This window comes from Coloeus monedula, assembly GCF_965178545.1.
Source record: "Coloeus monedula genome assembly, chromosome: 26".
Lineage (NCBI taxonomy): Eukaryota > Metazoa > Chordata > Aves > Passeriformes > Corvidae > Coloeus > Coloeus monedula.
The window spans coordinates 2,312,134-2,334,391 of record NC_138806.1 but is presented as its reverse complement, the minus strand read 5'-3'; the positions used below and the strand labels follow the sequence as shown (position 1 = coordinate 2,334,391).

Below are 22,258 nucleotides of genomic sequence, written 5' to 3'. Positions count from 1 at the left end.
CAGAGATCTTCACAAGCTTGCCCTTTATCTCTCTTCCTTTCTTTTGCCTTGTGCACGTCCCTGGGTGATGTGGTTGCATTTTCATCTTGCAGTGCTTTCATGTTGTTGTGTTGCTATAGAGAATAATAACCAAAATGGCTACAGACGTGTCTTCCTGTGCAATCACATCGTTCTACAATAAACCCTCCATGTGTGAACTTACAAATACGGAGCATTCAGTATTGGTTCTCTCTAATCAATCTCAAGGGATGTATTAGCAAGAACCTGTCTTACCCCCCACCTTCTGCAGTGGGTCGTAACACAGACACATGGAGAAGGTTAGAAAGCAGCAATACTGTGATAAAGCACATTTAACTCTCCTGTCCTAAAAGGCACTGAGACAGCTTCTCCTGAATCTGTCTCACAGAACCATTCCAGAGCAACACTTCTCTCCCTGGGAATCTTGGGAGACCAATAACAGGCAAAGGATGACACAGAGGCATGGGCTGCAATGCACAAGAACTTTAATGAGTCAAAAGAGAACAAACAAGGTCACTCTGAGTGGAAGCCTCAGTGCAGACAGCACCAGGGTCACCTAAGAATCTCTATCACATGTCTGTGGCAGAGATTCCAGCAGAGATCTGCCTGATCCAGAGAGGGAGCAGGGCCAGCAGCTTCTCCCCAGGATGGCTGAGTGCAGCTCACAGCCCAGGGGAGCACAAGGCAACAAGGACACAGGAGGGAAAGGAGAGAGTGGCAGAGGGCACAGGCAGGGATGGGCCGTGCTTCCCGAGAGCCCAGGCTGGCCCTGTCCTTCTGCAAGGCATGGGCTGGGCTGGCTCAGTCCCTCAGGAAGCAACAAGCCGATGCTGTGTCCCCAGGGCGGTTCCACCCTCTGCATCCCTGGCTTCCTTCCCCAGGGCCATCGCCAGCAGCTTTAGCAGGGGAGGCCCCTCGTGCCACAGAGGCCACTGCCCAAGCCTGAGAGGCCAAAGCCCCCGGAGCTGATGGGCACTCCCTGAGAGCTGAGGATGCTGCCAACAGCAGCCGAGGTGGAGGATCCCACCACGGTGTTCTGTGGGAAGGAGCTGAGGATGGGCCCAGGCAGGGTCACCACCACAGGAGAGGGTTCGATGATGACGGTGGAGTCCTGGCACTGCCGGACACAGGGCTCATTGCAGCTGTTGGCCAGCGGGGTGGGGCCGCAGGGCTGGCAGGGCCGGCATGGGGTGAAGCAGGACATGTCTTGGGGCTGCAGATGCACCTGGCAGAGAGAGGGCAGAGAGGAGCAGAGTACAAGGAGTGTATAAGGATTCAACTGTCATCACACCACGAGGGAGCAAAGGCATGAGCTGGGAATAAGAGCTGGAGGCTGTTTGTGGAGGCACATGGGCTCTTCCCCTCGCACAAACCCCACCAAGAGCTCAAGCCCAGGGACATCCCCAACCAGCCCAAAGCTGGGGCAATACTTCTGCTAAGACCCAGCAGTCACACACCTCCCACTCCTTTCCTCCCCTCACAAAAAGCATCTCCAAGATCCCGCATGGGACAAAGTCACAGGTATGTGTAGAGAAATCCCAGAGAAGAAGGAGAAAATGAAGAATGGGCTTCAAACTCACCTTGTTCCAAGGAGATGGAGGTGAGTGGAGTGAATGTGAGAGTGCGGAGAAGACCCTGCTTTTATACAGCTCTTGCATTGCCCCAGGCCCACAGTCCTGCACAAGGGCAGTAATTTTTCAACAGACTCATCTTCAAAGGAAAATACCCCACACAGTGGTAGTGATTCACCTTTGTTTCCATCTACGCTGCCATTTCATTTCCTCATTTCTGACATTCCTGCCCTGCATTGCAGGATCCTTTCATGTTCTGTGATGAGAAGCCAAAGGATACCCCAGGCAGAGTCATGTCAGTGGGGGCACATCACCCAAGTGCTGAAAGGGTCCCATGAAGGCAGGGAATGTTGGTCTTGGGCAGTGAAAAGCAACTCTTTGCAATATCCCTTGCAGGAAGAGGCCCTGTCTTGCACCGCATGTCAGAGAGCATCCAAATACTGCGCTTTTTATGGACATTTCACTTGCTTCTGTCTTTTCCCTCTCTCTCTGCTCTCTTCAAGGGTCACAAGCTGCAGCATCTCTAGGCAGCCAGGCCATGCCAATGTTTCATCTCTCTTCCTCTTGATGCCCTTTGCTCTGGAGGGGATGTTTGCCAGGCGTTAGGAAAGCCAAAGCCCACCTGGAGTTGAATCAGGCAAAGGAGGGGCAATAAGAAGGTCTTCTCCAGACAGGTCATCAGTAAAGGGAGCCTTGGCCAAAGGCAGCCCCAGTATTCAACAGGGCAGCTTCCCTGAGGGCAGGGGATACAGGAAAGGTGGAGATCCTCAAAGGTTCCTGTCCTTGGTTTTTACCATCAGGAATTGCTGTCAGGAATTGAGGCTCCTGATGCTCCTTGGAACATCTAGAACAGAAAAGACTTCCCCAAGCAGAACAGAATCCGATGGGGGAACATTCAAATACACTGGTCTGAAATGAGTGTCTGTGAATTGATGTTATGTGTTCACTGGTTCCAGTACAAAGCCTTTCTCAACTCCCTTTGAAAGTCACAGCAACCATGGAATGCACCTGAGAACTGGAAGAAAGCCAGTGAGTGTCTTGTCTTCAAGAGGGGCATGAAAGAGGAGTCAGGGAATAACAGGCCAGTCAGACTTGCCTCGATATCTGGAAAGGTGATAGAAAAAATCCCTACGAAATCCAACATGAAGTGCTCAGGGACATGTGCGCAGCAGAAGCACCCTGGATGCAAATCCAGCTTTCAAACTACACCAAGGACTGATGCACTTCCCTGCCCTGCAGACATGGAGGCAGCTGGGACGCTACCCAGGAGGGAAAGGGAATGCCTTCAGTAGGCAAATTTCCAAAGAGAGACTCTCCTGACCCATGGTGAGTCAGGCTCTAATTTTGGTGTGAGGCCAAGCCAGGAAGGTGTGATGTCTGCAAGCTTTGTCCCAGGCAGGGCTGAATTCCCCTCCAGCAAGGGCAGCTCCATCCTGGCCCTGGAAAACCATCTTCAAGCACTGGGCTGTGCCCAGACCCACAGCTCCAGGCAGCCCAAAGGCCATTGTCCTCAGCCTGACCTGCTCGGCAGCACTGCCACAGCTCAGGGTGTTCTCAGAATTGACAATGGGTGGCAGGACTTTCTGTGTCCTCTACATCACAGTGCAAAGAGTGCAGCCAAAGTGCATCATGGGGTGAAGAGAGGGGGAAGAGAAGGTGCTGTCCCAGAGCCAACACATACCTCAGGCAGTGAGGAAGTACAGAACTCCACATGGGTCAACTTGAGCCTTGATTCCTGCCCATACCGATGTGTTCCTGCACAAGAAATCCTTGGACTTGTCATTCCACTACATGATAGAAGCCTCCATAATTTAGTGGGAATGTCAGAAATGCGGAAATGAAATGGCAGCATAGATGGAATCCAAACTACAACCTGTGCCATTGGGCAGAATGTTTTGCTTTGAGGTGAGTCTGTAGGAAAATTACTGTCCTTGTGCAGTGACTGTGGGCCTGGGGCAGTGCAGGAGAAGTATAAAAATGGGCCATTCTCCTCACTCTCTCATCCATTCGTCTCGCCTCCATCTCCTTGAGAACAAGGTGAGTCTGAAGCTTTTTCTCATCCTTCTCCTCCTCCCATGGGATTTCTCAGCCATGCATGCTTTTTTGTCCTATATAGATTCTTGCCATGGGAATGGGAAGGGGGCAGAAGGTGCGACATGGGGAAAGCTGGGGCTTGCCTGAGGTGTTTCCAGAGCTATGGGCCAGGCAGGGATCTTCCTTGGTAGCTCTTGGCAGGGCTCTTCTGAGGAAAAGGAGAAGCCTGTGGGTCTCTCTATACAGCCCCCAGGGCTTGTCTCCTGTTCATGCCTTTTGTCCCCCATTGTGGAGTGACAGGTTGATCCTTACACACTCCTTGTACTCTGCTCCTCAATGTCCTGTCTGCCAGGTGCACCTGCAGCCCCAAGACATGTCCTGCTTCACCCCGTGCCGGCCCTGCCAGCCCTGCGGCCCCACCCCGCTGGCCAACAGCTGCAATGAGTGCTGTGTCCGGCAGTGCCAGGACTCCACCGTCATCATCGAACCCTCTCCTGTGGTGGTGACCCTGCCTGGCCCCATCCTCAGCTCCTTCCCGCAGAACACCGTGGTGGGATCCTCCACCTCGGCTGCTGTTGGCAGCATCCTCAGCTCTCAGGGAGTGCCCATCAGCTCCGGGGGCTTTGGCCTCTCAGGCTTGGGCAGTGGCCTCTGTGGCACGAGGGGCCTCCCCTGCTAAAGCTGCTGGCGATGGCCCTGGGGAAGGAAGCCAGGGATGCAGAGGGTGGAACCGCCCTGGGGACGCAGCATCGGCTTGTTGCTTCCTGAGGGACTGAGCCAGCCCAGCCCATGCCTTGCAGAAGGACAGGGCCAGCCTGGGCTCTCGGGAAGCACGGCCCATCCCTGCCTGTGCCCTCTGCCACTCTCTCCTTTCCCTCCTGTGTCCTTGTTGCCTTGTGCTCCCCTGGGCTGTGAGCTGCACTCAGCCAGCCTGGGGAGGAGCTGCTGGCCCTGCTACCTCTCTGGATCAGGCAGATCTCTGCTGGGATCCCTGCCACAGACATGGGACACAAACTCATCTGCCCCTGGTGCTTCCTGCACTGGATTCCTCTTTTGGATTGACCTGTTTATCTCTTTTGACACATTAAAGTTCTTCTGCATCCAAGCCCACATCTCTGTGTCATCCTTTCCCCTACAGATATGATCCCAAGATGCCCATGCAGAGCAGTGTTGACCAGGGGTGGTTTTGGGAGGGTATTTCAGGGATGTTCGTGCAGGGATTGTTCACATGACGATTGTTAACTCTCCATGCAGGGTCCCTGCCTCTTGGACACTCCAGACACACAGAGTCAGGAGGAAGGGTGTTTGGGAAGGTTAGGGGTGCATGGGGCACATGGAGAGCCTTCACTATTCCCAGAGGGAAGGATTGAAGAGTGTACTGAGCCCTTTTCAGCCTTCGCAAATGAGTAAAGCACCACTGCAGATCATGTGTGCAGGAAGACACAATCCTTTGACAGATCTAGTCCATCTTAGGCTTCTGGAAACAGTTTTTCACATATTTTTTGCAGACAGGACAGGAAGAGACAAGCTTCTCTGTGCTTGAAAAAATCTTTTGTTTATATTTCCACTCAAGAGAAGCCTGCACTGTTCTCCTGATGTACAGTTATGATTCTAAGGTACACTATCTCTTGTACCTTAAGATGATTCTGCTCTTGCTGCTACCAGAGAGCACTAGTAAGTTTTCAATCACCTGCTGGAATTAAATTAGGCAACTTTCAGGTGAGCTCAAGCTGGTGCAAAGAAATCCCCAGGCAATGATATCCCTGTGACTTGGGCACCTGCCCCCCACATGTGCTCACACACACCTCTTGGTTCAAGTTTTGGTCCGGGGTCTTCTAACACCTTGCTGAGTTCCTTCTCCAAGTCAGTGCAGGGGGACATCCGGAGCTTACAGAGGTGCAGCTTCTGCTGAGGCTGCAGCCTCTTGATCTCCTGCTCTGGCTTCTGGCGCACCGGGGGGCTAAAACAGCCCCAGACACAGGATAAACACAACTGAGCACCCAAACCATCACTGTGTTATTGTTGCAAAATGTGGAGTATATAAAATTTTCTTAAGAAATGATGTTCTTTGATGTGTGATCTTTGTATACTTTCAAGCCTAATCGACAAAAAGAGATTTAGTCTGTGAAACAGAGAGCAGCCAGCAAGCTGTAAGTGACATCCAGGTGCTAGAAAGACCACTTGTTCCTAGAATTGCCTTGCTAAGGTTTAGAGTTGGAGGCTTCACTGATCTCATACCTAGGGAGAGGTTAACAAAGCTTGTGAACGAGGACGAACCACTGATAGCGGGCACAAGGAATGCAGAATTTACGGCCTTCAAGGACATCTGGCAGAACTCCCAAAGTAAGGAAGAAACCAACAAAGCCAACTCAGCAATTGTGTTGAAATCAGCTCCAAGTCAGTAAAAGGTAATTCTGGCAGGGCAGATCATGGCCACCAATGCACGGACCACTGACCCAAGAAACCCCCTGACCCAAAGGAAGAGAAAGACTGAGCATGTGGACTAATTAGCATGAGAAACGAGAGAATCATTAACCAATGGAAGATAGAATGCTAATTAATAAGAGAACTATGTTACATGTAGCCAATGAACACTAATTCCTTTGTTTGCTAAAACGTATAAAAAGTTCTGATGTTTGGTGTGCTTGTTCTGTGGAATTCCACTGAGCATCCAGGCTTGTGCAACTCAGAAATAAATAATAAACTCCCTCAAGTGTGTAATTATTGGCTGGTGTGAGAAATGAGACAACTCTTAAAAAGATTAATTTATTGAAAACAGAAAAAAATGAAAAATTACAGAAATCAGAAAAATATAAAAATTTGGGATCCTATGGCTCGGTAGATGGTATGCCCCAGGAGCGCAGGGATTTGAGATCTTCTGGCTGAGACAGCACTAGAGCTCAGGTAGAGAAAAAGAACTTGCAGTGCTGGGTTGACTTAAAAAAATTACTAAAAGCCCCTTAAAAGGGGTAAGGCTTTGAATGCCCAGCACCGATGTCTCCCACAGCTAGTCTGGAGAGAGCAAGAGGGGAAGAGAGAGGAGAAAAAGAGAGCCCACCTCTCGGCTTCGTCCTTTTTATAGTTTTTGCTCCGCCCCCAGTCTGCCCACAGCCCGCCCCTTCGGTCCAAGGCGATTGGTGCTTTCCCTTTGATGGATCATCTCTGTCCACCAATGGCTCATCGTTGTCAAGGGGGGTGGTATCAGTTAGAGATAAGGGAAAACAATACCTTCATTAAAATTCAGGTATTCAGGTTGCCATGGAACTTGCCTGCAGAGTAATGGCTCTGTAGCTACAAATAGCTGCTGGCTATTAAGACTGGGTGGGGGGGTTTTGGCCTTGGAATCAAAATGCAAGTGAAACACCTACAAAAAGTATTAAAATACATCCAACACACCTCAGAACACTTGTAAAAGTATACAGTAAACACAGGAAAGGTAACTCTTATGGTGTACCAGTGGTTTGTAGCTTGAAAAGGGGCAAGTTTGTGATTTTTAACTGGGAAAATTTTAACTGGGAAGGGTGCAACTCTATTAATAAATTTTAAACAAATAGGAACACTGATAATGGAACTGGATTTTTGTACCTGGGCTGATGGGTTAATTGTAACATTCAATTTAAAAATAATTAACTCAAAATTAATTATTTAAAGCACTTAATATGCAAAGACCAAGCACAAATAGGGATTTCATGTATGACAGCTGGTTACACACCAGGTAATGAACGCAATTTTTGTGGACAACATTATCAATGTTCCTGTCAGGAAAATCACAAACGCCAGAGGTTTATGTCCAAAAAGGAGACAGAGAAGTCCTTGAACTTTATTCGAATAAAGGGAGAGAGGCCACTGGGGCACACGCCCGCGGGCTTTTCTCTCTCGAGGTTTCTGAGGGCACGGCCTCCCTTTTATCCCAGCTCCCGGCCGCACGTTGCCCTCTTCCTTTCCCCACCGGCTGAGGCACCAGGCAGGTACAGCCTTCCCGAGCCGCCTACCACAGATCCCCCCTTGAACCTACTGTTTTACCCCAAAGCCCAGAGGTTCAGCCTCGTGCAGACCCTCGCCTGTTTCCGGAGCCAAGCTGTCCGGGCCCGGTAATGAACCTGCTGCCCAAAGTCTGCAGAGACATGAAGACCCTTTTCAAAGACGTTAACACCCATCAAACTGTTTGTAAAGGCATTAGCACACATCTTTCCTCTCATTCCCATACTAAAGTCAAAGCACAGCACTGTGACAGCTACTGGGAAATTACTGAGGGAATCAACTCCATTCCAGCCGAAATAAATTGTATTATGAGGAAGGGCTGAGGGAGGGGGGTTTGTTTAGCCAGGAGAGGAGGTTCCGGGGGACTCTGTCACTCTCTACGACTCCCTGAAAAGTTGTGGTGAGGCGGGGTCAGTCTCTTCTGCTGTCCCTGCAGTGAGAGGACCAGGGGAAACGGCCTTGAGCTGAGACAGGAGAGATTCAGATTAGATCAGGGTGGTCAGGCACTGGAAGGGGCTGCCCAGGGAGGTGGTGGAGTCACCACCCCTGGGAGTGCTCAGGAGGTGTCAGGATCTGGCGCTGGGTGATGTGGTTTAGGGGTTTAAGGGTCACAGTGGGAGGACAGCTGGACTGGATGACCTCGATGATCTCAAAGGTCTCTTCCAAACTTGACAATTCTGATTCTCTGTCTGGGGTCAGTTCATAACCAGCACCTGAGCCTGCAGCAGGCCCAGTCACAAACATCAGAATGAGCCTAAGTCTGGCTCGTTCTACCTAAATTGGTTTATTTCGGCTGTTATAAATGTATTGTGATGTTGGCTTTTTGCATGTTACTTAATGTTAGAAAAACTTTACCTAGGTTCTGTAATGTACTAAATAGAATGTCTATTGCTTAGGTATTCAATTTAGAAAAGATAGGCAGAGAAAAGTCTTCACATTCCTGGAAGACCTTATCAGAGGAGAAGACCCGAAAACAAACGGAATGGAGCCAAGGAGAAGGATTAGGCTGATGGGATGATACTTAGCAACTCCAAAGAATTAATGAATTATGCATGGTGATAATGAATATGCAATAAGCGATGTACTTTTAAAGACGATCTTTGGGATGTACAGGTGTGCCTTTGGATCTCTGCCAAAGCACCCGGCCGCAATACTTTTTTTTTTTTTTTTTTTTTTTTTTTTTTTTGCTGTTGTCTCCTAATTGTCCCTTTTATTAATTTTTTCTTAAAATTTTACAAAGAGTGAACCTCGTTTTTCACACGGCCGAACATTCCCCAGCACCTCAGGGTGGTTTACGGGGCCCGGCCGCGCTCGATGGCGCCGCGCCCGCGGCTCTGCCCCGCCAACCGCGGCTGGGCGGGAAGGGCGGAGCCGGACCGGCCCCACAGCCGGCCCCGAGGCGCAGCCGCACCGGCCCCACAGCCAACCCCACAGCCAACCCCACAGCCAACCCCACAGCCAACCCCACAGCCGGCCCCGAGGCGGAGCCGGCCTTGCCCGGTCTCACCCCATATCCCGCTCCGGAGCAGACCCGGCTCAGCCCGTCTCACACCCGACCCCAGGCCCAGCGCCGCCATGGAGCTCGAGGAGGACTTGGGTAAGGCTTGGGGTTGGTTGGGGAGAGACGGGGAAAGCGCTCGTCGGCTGCGGGCAGGGCCCGAACCTGACCCGCGCTATCGGGGTCTGTTCCGTCTCGGGCCGGGTTTGTTGCTCCCCTCGGGCCGGGCCCCGTCCCCTCTCGGGCCGGGTCAGTCCCCGTGCCCAGTGCCGAAGCCGGGCGGGCCCCCGCGGGCCCTCTCTCGGTGGTTCGAGCCCAGGTTGCCACAACAGGGGCAGCTGGTGCGGGTGGGGTCCGGCCTGCAGGATTTACCTGAATAAAGCGACTTTGTTTAGTTCGAGCGTGGCTTCCACCCGTGTCTCCCGGCTCAGCCGCTCCAGGCGGTTTTGGGATCCGTTTCCACGCAGTGTGGACAGGGACAGGGACAAGGATCTCCCTGCACGTGGCATTGTTGTTGTGCCTTTGGTGGTTTCAGCCGTATATAAATTGCAGCTGCTCGGCTGCCCGAGCCGCTCCTGTGCTGTTGGTGTTTGGTGCTGAGGGCTCTGCTCCTCCTCTGGTGCTCGACATCTGTCCCCTTCCCTTCATTGGCAACGTACTTGATCATGTGCGGAGCCAGTTCCGAGAGAGAGAAGCTTTTGGAAAAGCCTCTAACAAATAGTGTTTAGTCTCGTGAATTCCTTAAACAGATCGTGCTTAATCTTGTATTTACATATATCAGTGATTAATGTGCACAAGTGGGTAACTTAGCCGTGAGAATAAAGACTGTGTGCCTGATAAAAGGTGTATCTTGGCCAGGCCCCGTAGTTGGAATGCATTAAAGGATAAGAAACCCTCCTCGGGGAGAGGAGGGGTCGTTAGGAGGAGCATCCCCTGTGCACCCAGTGCCAAAATAAAGTATGCTGCTTTTTAATACTAAAATTATAGTGTTAGAGAGTTTTATTTTTCACAGAGTTTTTGGTGGCAAAACCACTTGTGATTGCTCTTCAAGGGCCAGCTGGAAGAGTGCAAAGCCAGGTGGGTTTTCAGCTGCTCTAATGCCCTGCCTGGGCTGTTGAGGTGAGAGGTGCTCAGAGGCAGCAGCACTGCACAGCCCAGATGGCAAAGAGGATCCTGCCTGTCCTTTTTCTTTCCAAGTGGCTTTCAGCATGAATTCTGCTCGTTGGGACTTCTGGAACAGCATTTTAACAACTGCCAGCCTGGGGCCTGATGGAGCCACACATGTGAGAGAGGAGGACAGAGGCAGCAACAGCCAGTGCCTAGACCTGGTTTAACTCCTGTGTAATCAAATCCTAAAGTGCTGAAAGCCTGGGCAACAAGAGTGGCCGAGCAGAAAGGATGGGAGCAGCCCAGGCTCCCTGGTGTGTACCCCACAGACAGACCCACAGGCAGTAGTGGGGCCTTGTGTCTCCTCCTGGCTGCCTCTCATCCTCACTGAGAATATGCATATTTATCAATATTTATATTTTAATATATTTTAAAGACAAATATTATGTATGCATGGATTCACACTGCTTCACTGTTCAGTATGTTTGTTCCTCAGTGTTTTTCCTGGTTTAGTAATGCCTCAGCTCCTAAATAACTACATGATTAAAAGCTTCATTTAGAGTCTCATGCACCATGTTAGGCACACTGCTACCTCCAGAGTGTAATTCAGTTCCCTCACGTTCTGCCTCCAGCAAAACAAGCTGTTGATGGAAAAATGATTTGGTTCAGCTTCTGAAGGCTCTGGTGGGTGTGACAGGATCCCATTGATCCTCCTCCAGGAGAGCGGGAAAGTGCTGCTGGCTTTCCCTTGGAGTAAGGGTGGTTTTCTCCCTAATAAGGTAACCTAAAGAGTTATTACGCTCAGTGGTACTGACTCTCCTCTGTTTTAAGTAATGTCCCAGTTATGAGAACTTCAAGTTTAATTAATTTGGTTATGCAAAACAGGTGCCTGCCTTAATGAATGGTTTCAAACTAAGAGCAACTGGTTTAACTCCCTCAGACCACAGCCCTGATGTGGTGGTGTGGGGTTTTCCCCATTGCACTGTGTGATTCTTGCCTTTCTAACCAGGTGCTTTTCTCTGTTCTCCTGTTCTCTCAGATATGTTGGATCCAGAGAGGTTGATCCAGTGCCCGTTGGTTAAACACCATCGGATCAGAGCACGGCGGTTTCCCTATCACCTGGTGAAGTGTAAGGAGGTGAGCTGGACAGGCAGTGATTGAGTGACTCTGTGCATGCAAGTGCACCCTGTGTTCCTGACAAATAGCCCTGTTTAGCCTTTATTTCATATAACTTTGTGATTTGTTTAGTAATAGCTCCAGGCACACATGAATTCACCCAAGATGGGTGTGGCTCTGTTGGAAGGAGACAGAGATCCTTCATGGTTAGTTCAGGGAGGAGACTCCAGTCTCTTCCAGCAGCTCACAGGGAGGTCGGATTCATTTTTCCACTTTCAGCTGAAGAGAGGATTCTGTTGGAGTTCTGAGCACCCCTCTGGGCCCCTCAGAGCAGAAGTGCTTTGATGTTGCAGTTTATTCTTTAACTGCAGGGCTGGGCAGTTTTGTTTTGCCAACAGCTGTTTAATGGGCATCTGGCAGAAACTGCACATCCTGGGCTCAGCATGTTTGGGAGAGGTTTACTCCCCTCTCCATCTTTAATCAAGAATTTGATTACAAGTCATTTCATAGGACACACTTCCTCTCTTCTCCTCTGTTGCCCTCATGATTGGGTTTCTTTAAACCTTCTGAGCTTTGGGTTTTTTCTGAGACTTTTGAAAACCTGATTGTCCCCTTTTTAAGTTTGCCAGTGTGTTTTTAAAACAATCCAGTATTGCTGTGCCTTCCACTTAAGATGCAGTTGTAGGCAGCATGTCCTGGCATCAGTACAATAAATTCATTTTGGTGGAACTGAAGCTTTAAAAATATTAATTAGCTAGTGAAAGTGGGGGCCAGAGCTAAGTGGCAAGTACCAAATATTCAAGAGGGCTGAAATTTTCTGTGTTGAGCCCCTGCACATTTTGGTAGGAGTGTGCATGTGAGCTGGGTGAACAGTGTTAGTAAGTAAACCTTGTAAGCATGTTGGTTTTGTCCTGGTGTCCTGCTGAAAGGTTTACAGAATTTCTCTGCCTTTGTGCCCACTTAGTTAAAATATATCTGAAGGGTTTAGATTTGCCTGATGTCTCTCCCCTATTGGTTTGAAAATGGTTTCATTTGTACTTTAAGCCATGCAGTCGTATCAGCAGCACTACAGGGAACTGTAGGGAGTTTGCTGAGGGTCTGTTTCACTTCAGTCAAGGGTGGCTCAGTGTCTGTGATTTGTGTCTGGAAGTTCATTTCCCCTTTTGTTTTTAGTGATTGTCCGATCAATACATTGCAATTTCTTGTTTATTATTGTATTTTTTAAAGCAACACCACAAATATCCCAGTGTTTTTTGCCTTTTATCAACAAGAGATAAGTGAACTTGAGAGATGTGGCACATAATTTTGGTTTTCCCTTGTCTAGAGCAACCCTGAAATTGCAAAGAAATTGGCCACATGCCCCTTCAACGCTCGTCACCTGGTTCCTCAGGCTGACCTCAGTGACCACATCACAAAGTGCAACGACAAAGCCTTCATGGAGCAAGATGTGGGTAAGAGAACCCCTGTGCTCCCAGGTGTCAGTGCACCCTGGGGACTGAGGTCTCCTCTCGTGAGGATGGATCATGGAATAACCCAAAAGTGGGAGGCAAAATGTTGTCTGTAGTTTTGTGTGACACAGCAGCTTCAGGAAAACTTGATCTCATTTGCTTGGCTTTATTGGGCAGTTTCTTGAGAATATGGCAGGTGCTCTGGGTAGGCCTTGCACGTATTTTGTTACCGGGCTTGTTGAATAGAAAGGTTGTACCCAACACCATGCAGGAAGTGCCTCTGGAAGGAGGGGTGGGATGCATTAATGGCCACAAGGATGGGCCACTCCTCTTGCAGAGCTGATCTCCCTTTAACTCTTGCACACCACAGAGCACACAGTTTTTTCTCTTCTGTAGAGGTGCACAGGCAGTGATGCCTGCAACCATGTCAGCAAGTTTCCTCTTCACTCCAGCATTCCTGCTCAAAGTTCCAGGGAGCAGAGTCTTCTCTTTTTCATTGAAAAAGGCAAATTTGAAGTTGCTGGATTTCAGCTGTCCCCAACCTGTTTGCATCGGACAGGGCTTCCTCTGAAGCCCAGAGATGTTTTACAGCTTGAGCCAAAGTGTTCAAGGGATTTAAGAACTGCTGGTCACTGTGTTTTCTCTCTTCCTGAAGTGAGCCGGTCCTGTGAGCCCCCGAAGGAGCAGCTGAATAATGGGAGCACATGGCAGGCACCTCCATGTGATGAAGACTGGGAAACAGGTGAGGAACTTCCCCATCTGCTGCCTTCTCCCTGGCCGTGTCCTCCAGCTCCTCTTGGGACAGTGTGAGGCCAGGGGTGCTGTTCACTCAGGGCTGCCTTGTAAGACACTTTGCTTATGCTTGTTCCTAAGAACATGGATCTCTCCCCCCAGCAGGCTTGGCTTGGTATAGAGAACAATCCAAAATGCCTGCCAGAATGAGGATGGGGAGAGATTTCCAAGCATCCCTTCATCCCATATGAGCTTTTGTACCTTATGTGCAGTGACAGCAATGGAAACATGTTCCTCAGTGGAGCAGACACATTCATCATAGGTCAGCTTTTCCTCTCTCTTGAGCATGTGAAAATATGACAGAGATACAGATCATAGAATTACAGAATCCCTGAATGGTTTGGCTTGGGTAGAACCTTAAAGTTCATCTCATTCCATGGGCAGCGACACCTTCCACTATCCCAGGTGGCTCCCAGCCCTGTCCAACCTGACCTTGGACACTTCCAGGGATCCAGGGGCAGCCACAGCTTCTCTGGGCACCCTGTGCCAGGGCCTGCCCACTCTCACAGGGAGAATTCCTGCCCAGTATCCCATCTAACCCTGCCCTCTGGAAGTGGGGAGCCATTTAAGCCACTGATCTGATGGTGGTTTCTGGGGTTTCTTAGTTCTGAGCCACAACATGTGCTTTCTTTTACAGAGCTGCTGGAGGGATCTGAGTCTCCTTTTGTGTGGGGCGTGATCAACTCTGCCATAAACAGGTAGGGAATGCAAGTTTGATTCTTTACACCAGTGTTTGTTTAAACAAATATTGCAGCCTCACCTTGATGGCTGCACAGGAGCTGCCTTTGCTGCTGTACAACCCTGGGAGGAGAGATGCTGCTGGTGCAGTGTGACCTGCTTCCTCATGTGGCCTGGACCAGAGAAGGAAACCCTCAGGAGCACAGATACTGCTCCTGTATGCCTGTGGCAGGCTGCTCTTCCTGCCCATGGCCTGTGTTCAGGGACTGATGGATGTCTGGACAATGTGCAGGGGAGAAAGGTGGTCACACCTTGTGATCCCTGTGACTCCTTGGGAGATCCCTTGTGAGCTCCTGCCTCCTGGGGCATGGCAGATGTGCTGGAGTTGGGCTCTGTGTCAGCAGAATCCTCCCGTTGTGCCTCTTCCGAAGTATGGTCACAGTTTGGGGCAGGGGGAGTGAGGAGCTCAGTGCCCAGCTGTGAACTGGAAGGGGCTGCCCTGGCTGGTTTCACTGATTGTGGGCTGGCTACAGGATGTGATGGCACCACCAGAGCTGCCCAAGGTGTTTTAAGGTTTATCTAATGGGTTCATTCAGGGTTCAGCAACACTCCTGCCCATGGCAGCTCCGAGTTCTGTGTGAGCTCTTCCACAGGGGCTGACAGCAGCACTGCCTGGTTCCACCTATAAGACTCTTTAAAAGATCTTTTAGTGTTCAGAGCACATCCAGCTCTCCTCAGCACCACCACCACCATGGTGGCACAGCACCATCCCGCAGGGCCCTGCTGCAGTAAAATGCATGAATGTGAGCCAGTGCATTTGCCAGAAGTAACCAAAGTCATTTAATTCCAGCACCATCAGTCACCGGAACGACTCCCTGCCCTCACAGATGCGGCTCCCCGGGACCTTCCCGTACACTGTGTCTGCAGGACCGTGAGTACTGAGCATGGGGCTTTGGCACTGTCAGTCCAGAGCTGGGGACAGCTCCTAAAATCTCTGGCTGCAGCAGCACTTTGTGGCTCCCACTGCACGGACAGGAGGGGTTGTATTGAGCACTTGCTTCTTGAGAGCAGCTTCTGAGGGAATCTGCTGCTCAGATCATCCGCTTTGTCCATCCTTTGAAGCCTCTTCTATTCTTTCCTTGCTGCATTCCTGTGGCCCAGGTTAGGCAGAGCTGCATCCTGGCCACATTGGCTCGGTCTCGCTAACCAGACCCTTCCACAGCATCCCCATTACCCCTTTAACCCAACATCCTCCCCCGACTTAAACCAAATTGTTTCTTTGCTTTGTGCTCTGTTCACTGTCAGCCCAGCTAAATCAGAGCTGGGGTGAAATGGGCTCCTTAAACCAGCACCACTGGGAGAAGAAGCCATCAAATTCCATCTGGGGGAGGGATGGAGCTCCCCATGGGAAAGCGTCTAATGCTGAAATCAAAGACTATTGTTTGTCTTTAGCAGCAAAGCAACAGCTTGAAGATGCTTTGAGGAATGACTGTCCTGATTCCCACTGGGAGCAACTAAACCTGGTGCTCTCAGGGCACTGCAAACACAGCTCCTGCACAGACAGGGACTGTGCAATTGCCACAGTGTTGAGCTGAATCTGCCAAACCAAACTGAAATGTTAGTTGTAGACAGGCCTTGTTGCCAAGGGGACAAGTGCTGCCCTCTGCAGAGGCCACTGTCCCTTGGGGCAGTGGGAGAAGTTGTTGTATCTTTGTCCATCTCAAGCAAAAATTGTATCTTTTCCTTTTCAGAATTGGGAGTATTAGTTCCTCCCCCTGGAACTTGGTTTTGCCCCAGCAGTAAGTGTCTCCCTGTTTTGGACAGGAGAGCTCCTGCAGATGACAGACACACTCTGGACCTGATGGGAGGACTCCTTTACACTTGGCTTTTGTTGCATGATGTGTTTCTTGCAACATTTGAATATGTGGAACTGTCCTTGGTTGCCAGATGTTTTCCCCAAGCAGTTGTTTTAGAAGTTACCCTCACCTTTACTTGGTGAATTTTGTTACTGTTCTTGAAAAAATAGACTGATAAATTTACAGACTCAGAAACCTTCCCTGCCCAGCCCTGGATCCTGATAACTCCCTGTCAACAGGAAAAACACAGGAATTGGCAAGACTCTGTTGTTTAACTTGTCAAATGGCAGGTGATTAATTGTGAGGCTGTTCTGTGTGCTCCAGAGACTGGGAAACAGCAAGAAACCCTTCAGAAGGCTTTTAAGGAGTGGGGACTGAGGGAGTGATTTTAAGCAGGGGAAGTAGGGTCTGATTAGGTTTCTAATTAGAGAAGAGACAGTGGGAAACAGAACAGTTTGGGGGGCTGAAAATACCCCCCAGAATCTTGTCCCTTCACTTGATGCTTTAAAACAAGTGTGTGCATGTGGAAGTGCCCCTTGGGAGCTGGGTGCTCATGGTCAGTGCTAACTGTGAACAGCAGATGCAGGAATGGGAGGGGGAATGTCCTGCAGGAATGGCAGATTTGGGAGAGTTCAGGCCTGGCGTAGCAGAAACTGTTACAGTCCCATTTCAGTAGAAGTCAGGAACCACCCAACAGTTACTTCCAGGAATTTCTACCAAATGCCTTAAGCATCTTGTTGTTCTCAGGAAGCCTGGAGGGATTATGGAACTTCTGCTGGACATCTGGGAGAAGTTTTGGCTATTTGCTGGGGAGCTGCAGCAAACTCCCTGCCACTGAGGCTTCAGGAGTTGTGTTTGAGGGCCTGTTACAGCCTGGAGAGCACAAAGTGCTGAGTTTCTCCAGGCTGTCGAGAGGCTGAGATTAAAATCATCTAGAGCAGCCAAACTTAAAAGTATTTTTTCTGTGCATGCACTTTTTGTTTCTATCTTGTTGGAGTCTGACTGGACTCTGAGTTTGTCCACTCAGAGTGTGGAGAATGTTCCGGTTGGGTTTTAAACTGTGTTGTCATTTACAGAGACTGTCTTGAGAGCATTCTGACCTTAACTTTTGCAGCTTCACACCTTCAGCCTTGCCTTTGTCACCTTAGGCCTTACCTTTGCCTCCTGTGTGTGAGGGGCTTCCCCAGGCAGACCTTAACAGAGAATCCTCTGCAATCACAACTCCAAACAGGGGAAGTTTCAGGAGGACACTGAAGTGCTCGTCTAGTTTCCATTAGAGTTTTGCAGTTTTCTAATGCTTAAAACATGTTTGAGAGCTCTCAGGTACCTGTTCTGTATTGGGGGAGGGAAGGAAGGGAGTAGGAATGGTTTAAATCAGTAAAAATATGTGTTTAGGCCTGAAAATGTTAAGATCAAGCAGTAAATTTCTAAACATGCAAAGTACAAAATGGGATCCAAATATACAACCATAAACAATTAAGAAGCCAGACATGGTGTTTGTCTAGAAAGAGATTAATGCCTTCATATTGTCCTCTAAAAACTGGATTCCCACCATCTGTGTACTACCACTAGAAAATAATACATGTTGACTGGAATGTGCAAAATTAGGATTCTTTTAAAATTCTGTCAATTTATGTCAAGGTTCTTGTTGGCAGTTTAGAATAAAAATGTTGTAAATGCCCTACAACTGCTTTTCCTTGAAGTCAGCCAGTGCTGACATGAAGTTCTCCTTTCCACCTTCATTTATTTTTTGTCACTTGGGATGAAAGTGGTGACAAACACCAGCTGTGATTGTTTCTGGTTTGACAGCAGCAGCTCATTTGCAGGTTTTGTGGGCCAGAGCACTACAATTTTACAGGTAAATGCCAAAATTGGGCTCCATTAGCCTGAGCTCTTTTAACTGGCAGTGGGTGAAAGCTGCTCCTCGCTGAGGCTCACATGTGTCTGCAGTCTGGAGGAGGAGAGCTCCTCCACGTTATTAACACTGGGGGGAACATTATTCCCCCAGTCTGGGGTGAATCCAGTAGCCCAGCCTTTCTGGAAAGGACCAGGCTTGGAAAGTTGTGGTTGTGACTTCAAACACCCCCAGGCCACAAGAACTGAGGGTAGGGTCCATGAGAAGGGGGTTTGTTTTGTAGGGTGGTGTTGGGGTGGGTCAGCCTGCTCTCGGGCTGAAACCATCAAATGTCAGTCACCAGAAGAGATCACTGAGATCTAGGTTACCTCCCCCTGGGTGGCTCCCAATCCTAAATTACCTCCCCCTGTTCCAGAAAGTTCTCCCTTTTTTAGTTATTAATTGGTTCCCTGTTATGACTCCTGCCTCCATGTTTTCCCCATTTGTTCTGAAAAATTGTATCCTCCCCTCTGCTTGTACCCCATTGGTTGTTTTCTCTTTCCCTGCCTTGCTCCACCCCCCCCATAAAGGGGTGAGCCCTCGTCTCCTCGAGGCTTTTTCTCTGGTTCTGGGACCTTTCTGCAAATGAACATGTTGGAACCCACACCAGAAGCGCCTCCCGCCTTCTTTGCCTCCGGGCAAACTCCAGCCTGATCATCGGCTGCCCGGCGTGTTTCCTCTGAGGAGGAGCCAGGCACGCACCCATCCCACGCCGATTCCACTGAGCCGTGCAGCGAGGAGCTGTGGAGGCCAACGCTGTGTCCCCTCTGCCCGAGGGCACGCCAGGGCTTGTGGCTACAAGCCCCCGGTTGTGTTAGGGTGGGTGCAGCCCACCTGTGACTGACACCTGAGATGCCACATCCCAGAGATCTGAAACCCCATATCCTTCTGGACAAGGTCTTCAACATCCTCAATGTCATCACGTCCTGCAGGTGCCACCTCCTGTGAAGGGCAGAGAGGCCGTGGCTCTGCTGCTCCTGCAGTGCTTTGGGAATGCTGGGTGAGAGGCTGGCAGGGTGACCCTCCCCCAGCATCGGGAATGTTTCCGAGGCTCTCGGCTCCCTCTGCTTGTTTTGTATTTACCACAGGATGCAGAATATTTTTTAAAGCGTATCACAGGCCACCTCCATCCTGGTGACAGAGTGAGGACTTTGGTGTGACAATTCCTGTGTTAAATCCTCAATCTCTTGTGCTGGGCAGGTTGTGCAGTGCCAGAGCCTTCACCCCATTCCCTGGAGGCTGGATGTCCTTGCCAGGAGCTGATGGGATGTAGAGTCAAAATCACAGACTCCTTTGGGCTGGAAGAGACCTTAAAGCCCATCCAGACCCACCCCCTGCCATGGCAGGGACACCTTCCACTATTCCAGGTTGCTCCAAGCCCCGTCCAACCTGGCCTTGGACACTCCCAGGGATGGGGCAGTCACAGCTGCTCTGGGCATCCTGTGCCAGGGCCTCTCCACCCTCACAGAGAAGAATTTCTTCCTGATATCTAATCTAAATCTCTCCTCTTTTAGTTAAAAACTGTTCCCTTTGTCCTATCACTGCCTGTGTAAGAAGTCCCTTTCCCTCTTTTTTTATAAGCCCCTTTTAGTCACTGGGAGGGGCTCTAAGGTCTCCTGGGAGCCCTCTCTTATCCAGGCTGCACACCCCCAGCTCACTGTCCATTGCCACCATTTCTCCCTTCAGTTCCATCAGGAGGGTACACTCTCCTTGGCCCTTCTGTTCTGACCTATGTCCCTTGCAAAGTCCCATTCCATGTGTGCCTTGGCTTTCCTGACCCCATCCCTACACACCCAATACAGACATCCCATAATGGCCCAGGGCAGCAGCTCCCTGTTGCTGTGTCCAGCACAGCCAAGGGCTCTGACAATACTCCTGCCCTGTATGTTGCAACTCCAGTATCATTTACAGTTCTGCTTTATTTTCTCCTGCCCCTTTCCAGGACATTGACATGACTTGGATCCCTTATTCCCCTCTACCCCTTCCTTTCTCTTGGCCCTTCCCCTCCCTAAGCAAAGGCACAAAGATACCCAAGAGTGGTGGAACAGGAGCCCAACGATGCCTGGTGGGTAAGAAGGAAACTCCCTGCCAGGAATCCCCCGGGACTGGTGCAGGGAGAGCTCAGGGGGCTGGGAAGGGAAGGGCTCCATCACCTGCAGGCCTGGGGGAGAGAAAGTGAGGCAGGAGCAGGGAGCTGACAGAGCTTTCTCTTTACACGGGGCTGGGAAACCAGGACACCTGCATCTGTGATGGCCCAGGAAAAGACATTTTCCTCCTCCTGAGACTTCCAGCCCTGGGCAGTGTTACCATGGGCTGTGTGTTGCACTATAGGAGGTTGATTTTTAACACAGCCCTTTGTGCTCGGACATTCCAGGGTCAACCTGAGGAGGAGTGAACAGGGAGAGGCACACACAGAGCAGGCTTTTGTTCCCGGCCGAGTACAGACATCCTCTGGTACTTCTCTACACTGTCTTCCTTCTAAATTAATTCTGTCCCACCCAATCATCATCGCTTATCACTCATTATCTCCCCCTCTATTCTGCACATACCTTACCCCAATTGCACTGGTTTTAAGTGCTCAAATGGTTTAGTCTCTTTGTTTAAAAACTTTTCCCTCTCAGATCATCACAGATCGCTGCCCTCCAGGCAGGGAGATGAGGGAATCGGGGTGGGGGGGGGGGAGTAAAACTTGTGGGTTGAGATAAGAACAGTTCAATAATTGAAACAAAGTTAGAGATAATCAATAATTAAAAAAAAAAAAATAGAAGGGGAGGCATAAACAAGACAGACAAGTGCTGGCCTGTACAGTTGTTCACCACCCTCTGACCCCTCCCAGTGTATATACTCAGAATGACTCTGTGGTGTGGAATATCCCTTTGGCCACTCTGGGTCACCTGTCCTGGCCCTGTTCCCTCCCAGCTTCTTGAGTCTCTGCTCACTGGCAGAGCCTGGGAAACTGAAAATCCTTGATTTAAAGTAAACACAAACCATCCGTCTGTTATCAACATTATTCCCATACTGAATCCCAAACACAGCCCTGGACCAGCTGCTGGGGAGAAAATTAACTCAATCCCAGGTGAAACCAGGACATAAAATCTTTCCTGGATTTCTTCCCCGTGCTCAGTCACGCTCAAACACGCTCCTGAAGCATCAGTCCCATTTCCAGCTGCTGCTCACAGTATCAAAGCCCCTCAGGGGTCCACCCTGGACAGGAACTTGCAGCAGCTTGGAAAAAAACAGAGACCACTGCTGCTTTTAGCAGGATCCATCTTTATTACACACACTTCAGTATTTATGTGTTTCTACCATCGGAAGGTTTTAAGAAAGTTTTTGGAACGTGCAGAGGGAAAGACAAAACAGCTGCACCGCCAAACACCTGGCAGGGCAGACTTTGGTGTCCCTTAGCAGCCACTCACGCAAACATGCCAGTCCCAGCGTTCTGGGAGATAAAGGAGAAACATTCACACCTGGTGCTTATAGCTGTGGTCATTTCCCTGGTATGCATCTTCCCGAGAGAACAAAAGGCCTTGTTATAAATGAAGTCTGTAATTCGTGCTGTTATGGATAAAAATGAACTGTAATAAAACTATACAGAGCCAGAGTTTCAACCCCCACCCCCACCCCCCCCCCCCCCGCAGCCTGGCTGAGAGGAAAATTTTACAACACTAGAGCAGTTGAAAAGGAAGTTCTTTCAGTACAGATGTAATCAATAGGTGAGGATTCCACCCCAGGTGGGATTGGATCTTATCACCAGGACATTAACAGTATGATGACTTGACCACTATCTTCTGATATCTACACCTCAGCCGATAAGGAATTGGACATTCCGGGAACTAAGAATAACTGTTCCAGGAACCAGAGATGGACCATTCATCATCCAGGATGGACAATTCATCAGACCCAGGAAAGGCTTTGTGCAGTCCAACTTCAGGACAAGAAAACATCATGAATATGCTAAATTGCGAGAAGAATAGAATTAATTCGGACTCTGCCCAAAAACTGTATAAGAAGGGACCCGCCGAAGCAGCAGTCGTGAACTTGGGAGGTCTGGTGTGATAGAGATCAGATCTGTGCGTGTTCACCCAGCTCCGACCCCGGGCTCGGGGCTGCTTTTCTCCATCGTGGCTTTCTGTGTGACCGATCTTTCAGCCGCGGAATAAAATCTATTTCTTTATTAAATTTAATTTGGCTGAATTTTCTTTACTTCAGCCTTTATCAAAGGTAACATAAACAAGTTGCTCTCTACACGGGGTTCTCGTTAAGGG

The 22,258-nt window shown here is 49.7% G+C and overlaps 3 protein-coding genes across 5 annotated transcripts; 2 read left to right on the top strand and 1 right to left on the bottom strand.

The window, feature by feature from the left end:
* Positions 1–916: 916 nt before the first annotated feature.
* LOC309582113 (feather keratin 1-like) lies at positions 917–1,222 on the bottom strand (the record flags this gene model as incomplete). The annotated part of the gene is made up of 1 exon (XM_082297128.1): positions 917–1,222. The coding sequence occupies one exon, from the start codon at positions 1,220–1,222 to the stop codon at positions 917–919; it is 306 nt and encodes a 101-aa protein (XP_082153254.1).
* Positions 1,223–3,996: 2,774 nt separating this feature from the next.
* LOC309582249 (feather keratin 3-like) lies at positions 3,997–4,302 on the top strand (the record flags this gene model as incomplete). The annotated part of the gene is made up of 1 exon (XM_082297291.1): positions 3,997–4,302. The coding sequence occupies one exon, from the start codon at positions 3,997–3,999 to the stop codon at positions 4,300–4,302; it is 306 nt and encodes a 101-aa protein (XP_082153417.1).
* Positions 4,303–8,986: 4,684 nt separating this feature from the next.
* LOC309582392 (gametocyte-specific factor 1-like) lies at positions 8,987–18,101 on the top strand. Of its 3 annotated transcripts, XM_082297524.1 has the most exons (8): positions 8,987–9,201; positions 11,249–11,346; positions 12,650–12,776; positions 13,429–13,515; positions 14,203–14,263; positions 15,094–15,174; positions 15,995–16,042; positions 16,847–18,101. In XM_082297524.1, exons 1-8 carry the CDS (start codon positions 9,180–9,182, stop codon positions 16,935–16,937), a joined length of 615 nt encoding a protein of 204 aa, XP_082153650.1. In that variant the 5' UTR covers positions 8,987–9,179; the 3' UTR covers positions 16,938–18,101. The 3 variants fall into 3 exon arrangements, with proteins under 3 accessions (XP_082153650.1, XP_082153651.1, XP_082153652.1); XM_082297525.1 differs by lacking the exon at positions 15,995–16,042; XM_082297526.1 differs by having other exon boundaries at positions 15,995–18,101.
* The last annotated feature ends 4,157 nt before the right edge of the window (positions 18,102–22,258 follow it).